Below are 14819 nucleotides of genomic sequence, written 5' to 3' on the forward strand. Positions count from 1 at the left end.
AGACCGCAGACTGCACTGTGAACAGAGGGAATGCAACAAGCAAGCCCACAGGTGCCCTGCCTCTACTATACTTTCTGTGACTCTTGCTTCAAACGGCGAGATGGCCATGGTGTTGCTTCTGCCCCCAGGAAGGAAGGTGCTAACTGTCCTGCCAACATGGGTGTAACAGCTACTCTTCTTACAGCAGATATCTGTTACACAAACCTACCACACTAAGCTGATACTGTGGTGTCTACCAACAGGCACACTTACAGATGGAGTTTCTCTGCACACAGAGTGGCCTTTAACACATGCAATTTAGCCATTGGTCTCAAGTATCTCCTCAGCCTCTGCAGTGGTAACATGTAAGAGTTGTGTACTGCTCGAAAGAGAGAAACAGACCAACAACCACAAACTGTTCAAAAATAGAAATTTATTAAAGTGTTATTTGTTTTTAATTCCCAAAGCTTAAAATCATCTTTCAGGAGTACTTGAACATAGACACTACATAGTATATAGCAGTGACTGCCGTGTGTGTGTGTGTGTGTGTGTGTGTGTGTGTGTGTGTGTGTGTGTGTGTTTTACTGTGCATCCCAGGCTTGCCTGGAACTCCGTATGTAGCCCAGGCTGCCCTCAAACCCACAATCTCCAGGCTCAGTCTCCTGAGTACTGTGGATTACAGGTATATGTCCCCATTCTTGTGTCTTAACTTTTATTTGTAAAACGAAAAGGCTCAAATACCAGGAGTCCAGTTAACTCTTAGCATGACTTGACTTTGGTTTGACTTCTTATTGCACCCCCAGCCACCCCTGCTGAATCAGTGCTTCAGTGACTGACTCACGGCTCCCTATCAGGTCATTAGGAGTTAGCAGCAAGTAAGAAATAAGGGGCAGTCAGCTTTGTTATGATGCAAACAAGAGGATCCGGTAAAGCCCTGGTCACAAGACTCAGCTGCTACAGGCAGTGCTGTCAAATGAAAGGGCATCGACACAGTAGACATGTCTGCAGCCTTGCTGACAAGCCCGGCTCCCTGCCTCTAGTCAGTGCTGGTCTTCCCTAGGTAGGGAGACGGGTTTCAACAGACACCATCATGAACGCAGTGAGCTCATTAGAAAATTGGTTTTGTATGAATGTGCAAAATCGCCAACCAGGAGTTCAAGGTAAAAAAAGTGGTTTGTCAGTGGCAGTCTTTATGTGTTCTAAGGCAAAAAGGTGAGAAGGAGCTGGCATGGTCCATCCTCCAAGACTGGAGATGCTCCTAGCATTAAGGCACAAAGCAAAAAAGGTATCCAGGTTCCATGACCTTCCTCACTGAAGCTCTTTGGAAATTTTTAATTTGCAGTCTGAGGTGTATGGTCACCGGCCTGGCTACCCTAACTCCAGGTTTCAGTCTCCATATTCCCTTTGGTCACAGCCACTTGTTTAAGGCACCACAGGAGGCCTGGACCCTATGTAAGCCAGGCTGGGAAAGGAGGTAGCTCCACTGTCCTCCAAGCTCCAGGGACAATTTGCTGGCTTCAGCTCAAAGCTGCCAGGAACTGGGAAAGAGGTGAGCAATGGCCGTCATAGGAAGCCGCAGCTGGAAGTACAGTGTCTGGAGCAGAGGCCGCCCTCCAGCCCTGAGCACCTGCACATCTCTGGCTCACTATGTCATGTTGAGAAGTGGGTAGGCCAGGTAGTAGCCCACAGCTGAACCCAAGACCACACCGAGGAAAATCCAGGTGTTGTAGGACATAACAGCCAGCATCACGAAGTATCCAGTGACCACCTGGGTGACATGGACTAGGGCCTGGCCGAAGTAAAACAAAAACCACCTAGGCACAAGAGAAACAAGCTAGTTAAACGGTGATGAGCAGGTGTGTTTTACTAGGACAGAAAGCCTGAGTTCCAGCATAACGTGTTTTACCTAGTAGAGATTTCTCTCCAAAGGGACATTCCCACCACGTTTAGCTCTGAGCTTCCTGCCATCCTAGGCAAATGGGGCTTATGTAGTCAATTTTGTCTGACAGGGATCAGAAGAGAGCATTGGGAAGCCAGTCTCTCTGAATTGAATGTGGGAGGTGGAGAAGCCATGAAAAGAGAGGGACTTGTTTCCTATTAAATCTCTGAACTTTTTGAGTGCTGGTTTTCTATCAGTAAAACACTGGGTGGTGATGAGGGTGAGAGACGGCCAGGTAAGGTGGCTGGTGACATAAAAGGTGGCTGGTGACATAAAAGGCAGGCTCATTAAGCGTAGGTGAGGTTGCAGAGAAGGCAGACTGGGGCCTGTAAAGCCTGATCAGAGAGGGACTCGAGCACAGAAAGGACGCCTCCCTCTCCCATCAAGTGGGATACTACCTGCAGACCTCTGTGTTTGGGAGCCTGGTGAGAAAGGCTGATAGGCCTGCGGCACAGATTTGAAGTTCCCTGAGAAACCCTTGGGATCCTAAGAGGCTGCTTGATAGGTAGCTCCAGACATCATAGACCCAGGCTCTAATTCATCTTACTAAATACTTCTTGGGATGCAAATTATCTTTCTGTTCATGGGGCTAAACTTCTCTGAACCCAACCACCTGTCAGGTGTAAGAGTGAATGCTCTGGCCATCCTTCCACCCATGGTTTGTACCTGAGGTGGGTACCATTGGCTGGAGTTGATCCGGAGCCTGTAGAATCCTGGTCTGATTCCAGGATGAGCTGCTGGCTGGTGGTATTAGGCAGGTTCTCCAGAGTCTTGTGGAGCAACTTGACTTTGCCAACCTTGATGCCTTCATATAATACAGCCAGGAGCAGGACGACCAGCACTGAGAGGGCCATGCCTGTGAAGAGGCCAAGTGGAAAACTAGATTTTGGCAGATAATGTTAGTGTGTCACATTACAAAAAAGGTAGGAGAGGATTCTACATGTTTTCATCATGAACAAATGATAAAAGTTTGGAGACAGGTGGGCTGGCCCTGACTGAATGCTACACAACCTACGCGTGTACTGAAACATCTCAGAGTGCCACATAAGATGGACAGTTGCCAATTAGAAAGAAGGCGGTCAGGTGTGGTGATGTACATTAAAAGGCAAAGGCAGACAGATTTATGGGGAGGAGGAGGGAAGAAGGAAGAGGAGGAGATGGCAGCGGCAGCTACCTCTGCTGTACTCCCAGCACTGGGAAAGCAAACAGCCAGATCCCTGGGCTTGCTGGCCGGCTCAGCTTAGCTTACTGGGCAGGTTCCAAGCCAGTGAGAAAATCATGTCTCAAAAACAAGGAGGATGTCATCTGATGCACGCACACATACACATCCACTTCCACATATAAGTATGAACGCATATAAATAAAAAAGCAAGATGGATGCTGGACACAGGTCTGTATGTAACTGCAGGTACTCTGATGGATGAGGGAGATAGACTAGATTCCAGGCCAACCTAAACAACTTAGTGAGAACATATCTCAAAAAGTAAAAAGGCCCAGAGACAGGATGCTTGCCTAGCACAGGTGAGGCCCAAGGTTTGATCCCTAGTGCCCCAGAACAAGCAAGCCAAGGTATAGAGCTCCCTGCAAAGCACCTCCCCCAGACACCCCAGGAGACTACCCCAGGAGGCAGGACTCTCCACTCACTCTGAATCTGGAGTCAGCCACCGGTGTCTTCCTCCTCACCAGCATTAAGCTCAGACCTTCACCCTCTCCTGCCTCTCTAGACATTTCTTTGTAGTTCTGACACATTGCAGTGTGGCTTCTCACTCTGGCAGAGCCAGGGGTGGGGTGAAGAAGCCACACAGCACCATCCCCGTTAGCCCCCATATTCTGTACACGTCTCTGTCAAGACTCCTTGCCATGGAGTGGTGTACACCTGGAAGCACACATTTTTCACATGTAGGTTTACCAGAAACCTTGGGACAGGGTACAGAAGGAGAGCAACAACAAGTTAGAATACAGTGGGTATTTACTTTCTTCTTGCCTAACTTTTGTAAATACTGTCCATGAGTATTTTGTGTATTACATTTATAGAGGAAAATCCAATAAGTTAAAGAGAATAGTAAGTACTTACTAGTGCTTCTGGGCAAAATGAACCCTGGTGTTTGACAATGGATTATAAATGGCCCATCCAGAGTGTTTTATGAGCTTTATGACAGGAACATATCTGGAACTGGGAATGGTAGTACATGCCTGTGATCTCAGCCCTGAGGAAGCTGAGGTAGGTGGATTGTGAGTTTATAGCCAGCTTTGGCTATATACTAGGAAACCTTGTATCCAATAAGTACTTGCTAGTAGAGGCTTATATGTGCCAGTGACTTGTGGCTGGAGTCCCTAAGTAGCTGACCTCAGGATAGAGGGGAACCAACATTGGATAAGAAGATGGGAACACTCAGCCTTACCCCTAGGTTCCGGGGAACAGACAGGCTGCAGGCTGAGTTGATCACCAGTGAGTTGTTCCAGCAAATATTGATGCTGCTTAGGCAGGGGCAGGGAGAGGGGAGGGGTCATAGCCTTGGCTTTACAGCTCACTGGTCAGAAGTACAGGCATTAGCATGGGAGGCAGTCCAAGAGGGACTGTGCTCTTGATCTATGGGGTGTGCACCAGCTCTAGTGTCAGAGTTAAACTCAACTGTTGGATACTCAGCTGCTGCAGGAAAGATGGTTGGTGTGGAAGAACTACACATCTGACCATGGGAGTCTTGAGTGCAAGAAAAGGAAAAACCATAGGCTGTTTTCACCTTCACAAAGGCGAAAACACCATTTTCTTTTTTCTTTAAATAGCCTGAAAGACCCCCCCACACTCATGTAAACCACGCCCCTCCTAAGAGCGCGAAATTCAAAAGCTGTGACCTCACCAAGACAAGTACCCTATCAGCTGTGCTCTCGCCTTCTACCTCATTTGCTTATCAAGCCTGCTGGACCTGACTGAGAGCCACTCTTGCAAGGTCCGCAGGACGCAGGACTTCATATGCAAATAAAGCCCGCTTCTACCTCCCCAAACCCCATATAAGCTGTACTAAATCCAGCCCGGTATGCTCAGCCTCCCGAAGTGCTGCAGCATCCGCAGGCGCCTGTGTGAGCAATAAAGAACCCTCTTGCTGTTGCATCCAGTGGCTCTGTCTCGATTTTTGGGCAAGGGTCTCCTGCCGGGAAGATTCCCTTCGGGGGTCTTTCAAGGCAACCACAGGCAATTCTATGCTTGTGGTAAAAGTTTAATCATGGAGAAGAAGCACACAAAACAGTGAGTCTTCCCAGACTCCCAGAACCCAGCCCCTCTCCAGCAGCCTCTGCTGCTCCATGGCTGTACCAGCTCTCACTGTCTAAATGATGGCACTCTGTCCTAATACTTACCTGCATCCATCATCCAACTCCTTTCTGCTCATACACATCTACCTTAGCTTTCCAGGCTACCCTCTAGTCTTTGTGGCAGAGAGTACCTTCTGAAGATGCTCACTCCCATATATCGTACCCACACCCTCCTTCCAACAGGAGACGAGAGCCATGTTCACTCCCTTTTAGCCTGGAAGGGTCAAAGGATCCATCAATAGGTGAAGATAATGCTATGTAACTTCCAAGTGTGGGTTTTATTCTTGTATGTGTACGTGAATATGTGTATATGCCCATGCACGTGTGTATGGGCGCACGTGTGTGGAGAGGTCAGGGGTCAACATTAGGTATCTTCTTTTATTGTTCTCTACATTATTCTTTTTGAGACAGAGTCTCTTGCTGAAGCTAAAGATAGGCTGGCTGGCTAGCAAGCCCAGGGATCAGGGATTACAGGTGCATGCTGCCATGCCTGTCTTTTACAAGGGTGCTGGGAATCAAAGTAAGCTCTTCATGATATCTCAGCAAGGACTTTAGCAACTGAGCCTTCTCACCAGCTCCTAGGGCAGGTTTTTAGACCCTCATACACTTCACCCATGTTCTTTTAGGATACTAGCTCTTAAAACCTAGCCATTCTGCCATGAGGAAGCCCCGGCTACAGGAGGCGCCACTGTGAGGTTCAGACAAGAGACCCAGCTGAGGCTGCGGTTCACAACCAGTACAAGACACTAACACTCCTCAGAAAGAGCGTCCAGCCACGGCCTGCCTCCACTGCATGGGAGGCCCTGAGTGCAGGCCACTTAGTTAGCATAGTCAACCCACAGAATCTTGGGAAGATACTAACAAAATGGTGTTCTACTCCACTGCTTAGTCTGCAGGGGGTAGCTGGACAATGGCCATCTGTTGTAGGGAAAGGCACATCTGCCATGACAGGCATCTGGCCTATGTCTAGCCTGCTTTAGAATGATAAATGCACAGTTCTAGCTCAATGTGCCTTAACTGCCCACAGAAAATAAAGAGAACCCAGGTTCTCCACTGCCCAGCACTATGGGGCTTGCCAAACGACAAGTGACCTTCCCCGTTCTTACCTGTAGGACTGTGGACTCTCCAGAAATCAAACAGAAGCACAGCCTCATCTGAGAAGATGAAATGCATCTGAAAGAGATGAGATCTGCATCAGGAGGCTTGCGCACAGAGGTCCTGCTTCCTGATGCTCTCTAGAGCTGCCTTGGGAGAACTCCTGGGGCTACAGGACTTACATGATAGAAGGGCTATTAGAAGCCATATGGAGGAGGAGGGGCTTGCTCAGGTGGGTCAATGGCACTGATAACTGAGCCCTGTCCACATAGCAGTGAAGATGGGGAAAGCCTAACCTCACAAGGCCAACCAGACTTGGGATAACACATGGAGATGTCCTCTCTGGGTCCTCCAAACTCAGGAGGAATCCCAATACACTGGCTCAGCCTTTTTGCTCAGCTCTGGAACAACCTCCCCAGAGCCAGCAGGGAGTCCTCTTTTCTAGTGAACCTGGACAGATGCCACATAGTTTGTCATGCAAGGCTAAGGACAGATGTCTCCCATCTGTATACTACACACATCTACTCATTCACTAGACTCTTTCTGACCCGTCCGTGGCCAGCACTGAAAAGGAAAGGGGGAGGGTGGAGCACTTGCCTCAAATATGTGAGGCCCCAGTACCATTAACGTCATAAAGAAGAAGCACTGAGCGGGGCGTTGGTGGCGCACGCCTTTAATCCCAGCACTCGGGAGGCAGAGGCAGGTGGATCTCTGTGAGTTCGAGACCAGCCTGGTCTACAAAGTGAGTTCCAGGACAGCCTCCAAAGCCACAGAGAAACCCTGTCTCGAAAAACCAAAAAAAAAAAAAAAAAAAAAGAAGAAGCACTGATTCATTCCAACTCCAGCCCTCTGAGCCCCACCTCATCTGTGAGTGGGAAAGGGGAGGCCTGAGGTGGAAAGGGATTCGCCTTGGGTGGGCTTCGTGAGAACCCTAGTAGTACTCAATGAGTGTTCTGGGGAGGAAAACCTGGAGAAAGAGGGTGTTCTCAGAAAGGCTGTGGGAGTTTGGACTGAGACATGCCTCAGTGGGTACATGAAGACAGGAAAATCAGGTTAGCTGTCACTTTGTCTGAAAGCTATGCCATTGGGCATTCTCTGGCCACTTGAACATCAGAGCCACAAACCTGTTTGTAGGTAACAGCCCTAAATTACAGATCATACGCATCTACCTCTTCCTTCTCCCCACTTCTCAAAATTGAGCATCCAAGGAGATAAAAAAGACCAGCAGGATGAAGGTGGCCATGGGAGTTCACAGCTATAATCCCCGCAGTTGGAAGGCTGAAGCACCCGCACTGTTGTGAATTCCAGGCCATTTGGTTACATAATAAGTTCTAGAATATGGTGGCTTAAAGAAGAACGGCTCACAAAGGCTCAGATATTTGAATGTTTAGTCATCAGAGAGTAACACTACTTGAGAAGGATTGGGAGGCATGGCCTTGTTTGAGTACGCATTGCCTTATTGGAGGAAGTGTGTCACTGGGGGTGGGCTTTGAGGTTTCAAAAGCCCTTATCAGGTCCCGAGTGTCTCTCTCCCTGCTGACCAATCAGGATGTTGGTCTCAGCTACTGCTCTGTGCTGTGCTCCCTGCCATCATGATGATGATGATTAATTCTCTGAAAAACTGTAAGCAAGCCTCAAATTAAATGCTTTCTTTTATAAGAGTTGCCCTGGTCATGGTGTCTTTTCACAGCAGTAGAACAGTGACCAAGACACAGGCCAACCTGGAGTAAGGTGAGTTATCATCTCAAAAAAAAAAAAAAAAAAAGATAATAGATTGGGAGCAAACCAGATCTGTCAATCAAGGGCTTTCTGGAGCCTCAGCATCACCCCAGGGAAGTTGAGAGACGACAGTGTGAGGATGACAGCCAATGGGCCCTCTTTCCCAAATCTGTCAAGACTAAAGGAATATTTCTCAAAAGTGTTCCGTGAGAACCACGGGCTGTTAAGACATACTCTGAGAGATGACTCTGTAATCAAGTCTGGGATTGGGCAAAACAAAACTTAGCAGTTCTCTTTCCTGCCTGAAGGCAGGTCCTGAACCCTGCCTGCTTTCCCTTCCTTCTCTTGCTGGGCAGAATATAACTTGGGAGATTGTTACTTTCCGTGTATCTGTTGGCATGTGGGCCCTTTTGCTCAAGCAGACTGGTTTCAGAATCTGCTTTCAACACAACTTCTAAGGAAGCCCAAGAGGAAGTTAAGGCATGCCTAGGGTTACACTGTGAGATGGCAGCAGCAGCAGCAGGAGTGGAACCCATATATTTGTATCTCACCCTCATTTGAAGTAAACACGCACTCATTTGTGGAGGAAAACCCACGGGGATGCCTCTTGTTTTCTGTGTATACCAGATCCATTGGCCTCCCAAGTGTTTTGATTAAAGGCAAAAATATTTTTAAGTATGTGTCTAGGTGTGTGTCTGTGTGTGGGCTTTTGCATGAGTGCAGCTCCCATAAAGGCCAGAAGAGGGCACCAGATTCCCCCTGGAGCTAGAGTTACAGGCGGTTGTGAGCTACTTAAGGATGACATGGGTTCTGGGATCCAAACTGGATTCTCTGCAAAAGCAGAACATGATTTTAACTGCTGAACCATTTGTCCAGTCCATATCTTCTTGTTTTAGTCAGGGCTTTGTGTAGCCCAGGATGGCCTTGAACTTGAGAATGATTCTGAACTTCTTATCCCCCTAATTCCACTTTCTGAGTACTGGGAGCAGAAGAACACCCCACCACACTTAGTTTCTGTGGCACTGGAAATCCAGTCTGTGACTCTGTGTGCTAGACAAGCACTCGCCCAACTGAGTCTCTGAATGTTACTTTTAACAATTCCAAAAAAGGAGCTGGGCGTTGGTGGCGCACGCCTTTAATCCCAGCACTCGGGAGGCAGAGGCAGCCTCTGTGAGTTTGAAGTCAGCCTGGTCTACAGAGCAAGTCCAGGACAGGCTCCAAAGCTACAGAAAAATCAACCAACTAACCAAACAAACAAAACAAAAACAACTCCCTCACAAAAATAACAGCAACAAAGCATTCCAAAAAAAGATATAAGATAGCAGAGGCAAAATAACATTGGGAGAAAGGAAGGGAGAAGCTGGGCAGGGAGAAAATTAGGAGAAAAGACCTCCATGCAGCCACAATGGAGCAAACCAGACGATGGCCTGTGAGGACAGGGAAGAGAAGCCAGTGTTTTCGCACTACAGCTGAAAACCAGGATGCCACACGACTGGGAAGACGTTAGGAGGAAGGGTGCTGGAGCGGAACACAGGCTGCACAATCCTGGTTCCACAAACACAGGTGAACCCGAGTGCAGAGATTGCCAGCAAGTCCCACACTGCCCAAGTAGATCACGCTCCCGTAAGACTCCAGAGCTTTCCTGAAAAACGCAGGTGCCTGGCCTCCTTATTCCTGTCAATCAGAACCCAGGGCAAGGGCCAGATGATCTTAATGAGACCCATTTGAGGACAGGGCTCTGATGCTCACTTGGTGTGGTACATTTTGGGCAGACGAGGAAGCCTAGTGGACAGAGCATGGACTCTGAAGCTGGACATCCTGTGTCTCCTTCCTGCTGTTGCTAGGACCTTGAGCAAGCCACACAGCAAACACCTCCTGGAGTTCAGTCCCCCGCTGTAAAATGAGGACTGAGCCCCAGGAAGACTTTTCCCTGGTTTGGCTTCACTTCCTTAGATCCCAGTGAACTTGGTGCAGACAGGCTCCCACGTGAGCTTTACTCCTGCACTGAAACACAATAAAGGACAAGAGGAGTCCACAACGATCTTGTGTCTGTTTGTGAATGGAGAGGGACGCTTCATCCACGAGTGTTCATCCCCCGTGTGCAGACCTGTCCCCTGTAGACAAGACCTGGGGACGGGGATGACTGTCCACTCGGCACACATACCTTCTGGACTTTCAGAAGACCCAGAGAAGAGTAAACTCACCTGACTGAATAGCACCACCCTGCAGCCCTTTGTCTTCCGAGGGCCTGCACTGCGTTCACTGCCTGCCCTGTGTCTCCCCCAACCCAACATTTCTGCTATTGTTTAAAGGCCCATGCGTTCAGAGTCATAGAACTTTCTAGAAAGCATGAGCTACTCTTCAAATTGCGCATGTCTGATAAGCACTCTGGGTATTTCTGGGGCAAGTATCTGTAGGGGTATGGCTGCAGACATAGTCTGAACCACCATGCTCCCTGCCTACCAGCTGGAGCTGGCCAGGTAAATTACCTAATGGCTTCAGTATGGAAAATAAGTAGTCACTTCAAAGTCATGTTGAATAATGGGCACTTTATCTTCCTAATGTGAAAGTGGTAGTTGGCAAACATAAAAAGCCACAACAGTACCAAATAGGAAAATCATTTTGAGTTCCACCACCCTGAGACATCTTGTTAGAATTCACAGTGAATAGTTGGTGACCTGGGAAATGCACGACGAAGCAAGCAACAGGGCAAAATCCCACGTATCCTGAGGCTGCCTCCATCAGACTGCTGGAGGGGCCTCTGGAGCCTTCCCTGCCAGGTGGGGACCGTGCCCACCACTCCTTCACCCAGTCTGACTAGGTAAGCAGTACGCAAGAATGGAATGTCTCCAGTAGCTAATTTAGTCACCCTGGGAGTTTCCACAACTCATTTTATTCTATCATCCTTGGGTCCAGGCCAACTATCTCAGGAGCAAAACAACAGCCAACACCTTTTGCCGCCCATGGAAAGCCTTACAGACAGTCGACTTCCTCAACAGTATCTCCTTTTCGTGTGCTAGGAATGTGCAGACCCCAGGGAGCCGATGTATGAGACAAGGCTGGCAGCCTCAGAACTGTTTAGCAGGGAAATGGGAGGCACAATAGATAATTTAAACAGAGAGACTGCAGACAAAAGCAGAAAGGCAGGGTGACCTGGGCAGGGGACACAGCCACCTGTGGGAGGAGAGGCAAGTGGCTGGGACCTTGGGGAGCACGAGGCAGCTGGGAGGCCAGACTGCCGGGTGTCCCCAACTAGCAGTGCCCAGAGGGAACGATTCCACTTCCCACCCAAGTTCAAAACCCGTGGTGCCCCTGCCTTCCACTCTTTCTGTCTTTTGGATTAAAATAAAACAAAACAAAACAAAAAGGATCCAAAATCAGCACGCGCAGACTTACTGAAGGGACTGCAGCTTTCAGCTGGCAGGTCCTATGTTGAGCTACGACGAAAGGCAGGACCCAGCGTTCCCACTGGGGAAAATCTGTGTCTCCAGCAGGCAGTTTATCTGTGCTTTATGAAGGGCGGACCTCACAGAGAAGGGACGGGGGCCAAAGACGGAGCCATTCACAGGACTCGCTTTCTTTTTTCTCAAATAGGTGCTAAATTTAAAGAAATGTGCCTGCGTTTTTTAACCAGACACTCCAGAAAGGGACGAAAGGCGGCGTGCTGCCGCTGACCACCCAGGCACCTTTATCAAGGGTTACAGGAGGCGGGGAGCCTCTGCATCAGACGGCCTGTGTGGGCTTCCTGTCTTAGATCCCGAGGCAGGCTTCGTGAGACGAGGGAACTGGTAGGATCTCCTCAAAGAGCAATCTTGCCAGCTGTCATTCTCCATCCGGGGAAACGCTGCTTTCAGATTCCGGGGGTACGAAGGATGGGGAAGTGAGGGCCCTGCCCGGGACAGGCCGAGCCGGGGTGCGGGCTTGCCCTCGCAGGAACCCTTTCCCGGGAGGGGACCGCAGTCCTCACCCCGCACCCGCCTGTAGAGTCCCGCGGGCCGGCCAGACTAGTGACTGACCCCCGGCGGGCAGGGACAGACAAACTCCAGGGCTTCAGCCGGCCTCCCGCCGCGCCCCCAGCCCCGCTCCTGCTGCGCCGGCGTCGCCACACGCCCCCACCGCTCCGTCGCCCCCTCCGCGCCCTCCGCCGCGCAGCCGAGCACTCACCGCCATGGTGCGCGTACGGGGCGGCCGCCGGGCTCGCGTCCGTCCGTCCGTCCACTCGCGGTCCCGCACTGCGCTCCGCAGGACCGCGGCTGCCACCGCGCCCAGGTCGCGCGGATCACGTGGCCCGGGAGAGGCGGCGCGCGGGCGCCTGGGAGTTGTGGTTCTCACTTGCTCCCCGACCCGCCCCAGGCCACGTCCCTCCACCCGCGGAGGACCCACGCGCCCACCCGGGTCCTGGCTGCTCTGACGCAGGGTCGCCGCCATCCCTAGCAAGCCCGGCCGCCTGCTACTGACTCTGCCTTGGCAATTATCATAAAAAGATGTTCATTGTTTTTTCCTTTTGATCGGACACCTAGCGAAGCTTAACATATGTTGACTGGAAAATTAAAATGTTCATCCCGGGAACACAATAGCAGCAAATTAGGAGTACATTAAGTCAATTACGCCTCCGACTTAACTGTTGCCACTTTATCTTCTCCGATCTGATAAGCAGACAGCCGTGCACAGTTGTAATTTTCTTTCTTGTGTGCATGCTCACTAAGATTGTGTTTCTGTATTGCACATTTTTTCATCTTCCTTGTAGGTAATACAAAATCTTAGTTCATTTGGGCTTCATTAACAGACTCTCATAGATCGAGGGCTCGTAAGCCAGAGACGTTCCCACAGTTTCCAGTCCAAGATAGGGTGCAGATTCCGTGTTTCTCCAGGGCTACTTTATGCTTGTAGATCACTCTCTTCTCATTCTCCCCTCACAATCCTAACTTGTATTTGTCTTATTACTAGGTTAATAAACCTTTTCTCTTATTAGTATTTCCATTTTCATCTCATTGACCTAGTTTTATTAGGGATGCGTATCAAACTTTTAAGACTATTTAAAACTTTCTTTTCCAAACATCAACAATCTTTTATATAAGTTCTTAAATACGCTTGGAAATCCTTTGCTGACCAATCTGCCCACACATTCTCCTCCAAGAATACTGACCAAGGGTTAGCTGAGATCTTGAGACTGAAGCCTGCCCTCTCAGCTCAAACCCTGAGTTCTGGAGTATTTATTAGCCATGAGGCCTCAGACAAACAGCTTGGCATATGAGGCTCAGCTTCCTGATAAGATTAAATAATAATGATAATTGAATCTATGTCATAGAGGTGTTGAAAGGCCTCAATGAAAACATGTGTTGAATTCTCAGCATTAAACCTGGCAGTGGAAACTTGCTTGATAAGTGGAAGCCATTGTCATCATCAACAACAAATATTTCCACCCATAGGAGAAAGCCATCTGTAAAAGGTGAAGCCATTGCTCAGGGTCACACAGCTTCTGGCCAAAGTTAAGGAGGGTTGTACAGCCTCAAGGAAAGCATACCTACAAGATACATGAGGGAGATCTGAGCAGGGGTGGGAGTCGGGGTCATTTTTTAACCCCTCTGCACCTAGCCACAGAAGCAGGCAAAGGAGGTTCTTGTGCCAAAACATGCCCCTCCCCCTCATTGCCCAGGAAAAGATTAGCAACATAGCCTCATTCATTGGACAGTTTTCATTGGCTTTGTCACAATCTGATGACCTTCATGCTTAGTCCTAGCTCTCCTGAGGTGTTATGACTACAGCATTTAACCCTGTGTCCTACCGGGCTGGTTTGTTTTGAGCCACCAGAGGCTGCCCCTTCTCTGGCTCCGGGGAAAAGAACTTGACTCAGACATAGAATCCCAGACTTTAGGATTACAGCAGAGCTGCCCCCACCTCTGTCTATGTCAGGATTCCTCCCAGGTTCTTTTTGGGCAGTCTGAACTCACTTCTCCCTATCTCTACGGCCCACACCTGGAGCCTGAGACAAAACCCTTGGCAGGAAATGTGACAGTACCCAAAGAGCAGCAAAGGGCCCTGCAGCTGGGCACTGAGCTTGTCCAGAATCAGCTAGCAGTGGGGAAATCTGACTGGTCAATCTCTGCTCAGAGAAGGCTCACACGTACACATGCTACTGCAGCTGGGCACTGAGCTTGTCCAGAGTCAGCTAGCAGTGGGGAAATCTGACTGGTCATTCTCTGCTCACAGAAAGCTCACACGTACACATGTTACTGCAGGTGGGCATTGGCTTTCCTGGGGATCCACATGATAGAGTCCCAGTGACAGGCCAAAACATGACGGCAACCAAGCCCAACTTGATGAACCAGTGAGTTTAACTGGGCTTACTTACAGAAGCATGGGTTAGTAGTTAAATACAAGAGCACGAGCTACTTACAGGCAGCTGCATCACTGAGGAACAGTCTCTGCACCCCTCCAATAGTTAGCCACATATGTCCTTAGTGAGGAGTGGAATTCCTTGTGTCATCTCATGACCTCCTCCTCAAGAGGGAGTGAGCCCTCCCTCCCCCTCAGGAGGGATCGTTAGGGAATTCCAATAGGGTGAAGGTCTCTTATGATTTACCACAACTTCTCTGATTTCCAGATAATAACGGCCGTGGCATGCCCAGAGCACAGCAATGGCCAGCAGCTCAGTGTATGTATATGTGGACTTGAAATCCTCCTGTGATTGCTAGGATTAGAGGCACATACCACTGACACCCAGCAGAAACTTTTGTTCCTTTGATTGTCTTTCTTGCTGTGTGTGTGGGGGGGGCAG

At 49.4% G+C, this 14819-nt stretch overlaps 1 protein-coding gene across 3 annotated transcripts; it reads right to left on the reverse strand.

The window, feature by feature from the left end:
* Positions 1-392: 392 nt before the first annotated feature.
* Slc31a2 (solute carrier family 31 member 2) lies at positions 393-12320 on the reverse strand. Of its 3 annotated transcripts, XM_040757407.1 has the most exons (5): positions 12206-12320; positions 11438-11885; positions 6334-6400; positions 2585-2774; positions 393-1793 (listed from the first exon to the last, which is right to left on the reverse strand). In XM_040757407.1, exons 3-5 carry the CDS (start codon positions 6398-6400, stop codon positions 1625-1627), a joined length of 426 nt encoding a protein of 141 aa, XP_040613341.1. In that variant the 5' UTR covers positions 11438-11885; positions 12206-12320; the 3' UTR covers positions 393-1624. The 3 variants fall into 3 exon arrangements, with proteins under 3 accessions (XP_040613341.1, XP_040613340.1, XP_040613342.1); XM_040757406.1 differs by lacking the exon at positions 11438-11885; XM_040757408.1 differs by lacking the exons at positions 11438-11885; positions 12206-12320 and adding an exon at positions 9791-9814.
* Positions 12321-14819: the final 2499 nt, after the last annotated feature.

This window comes from Mesocricetus auratus, unplaced genomic scaffold (assembly GCF_017639785.1).
Source record: "Mesocricetus auratus isolate SY011 unplaced genomic scaffold, BCM_Maur_2.0 Super-Scaffold_100014, whole genome shotgun sequence".
NCBI lineage: Eukaryota > Metazoa > Chordata > Mammalia > Rodentia > Cricetidae > Mesocricetus > Mesocricetus auratus.

Bases quoted from the DNA above. Each gene is read 5' to 3' on its own strand.
- Slc31a2 (XM_040757406.1), bottom strand. The intron at 2,775-6,333 runs GTAAGAACGGGG...GCCTCTTCACAG, and splicing joins GAGAGTCCACAGTCCTACAG to GCATGGCCCTCTCAGTGCTG. The intron at 1,794-2,584 runs GTACAAACCATG...TCTTGTGCCTAG, and splicing joins GCCAATGGTACCCACCTCAG to GTGGTTTTTGTTTTACTTCG.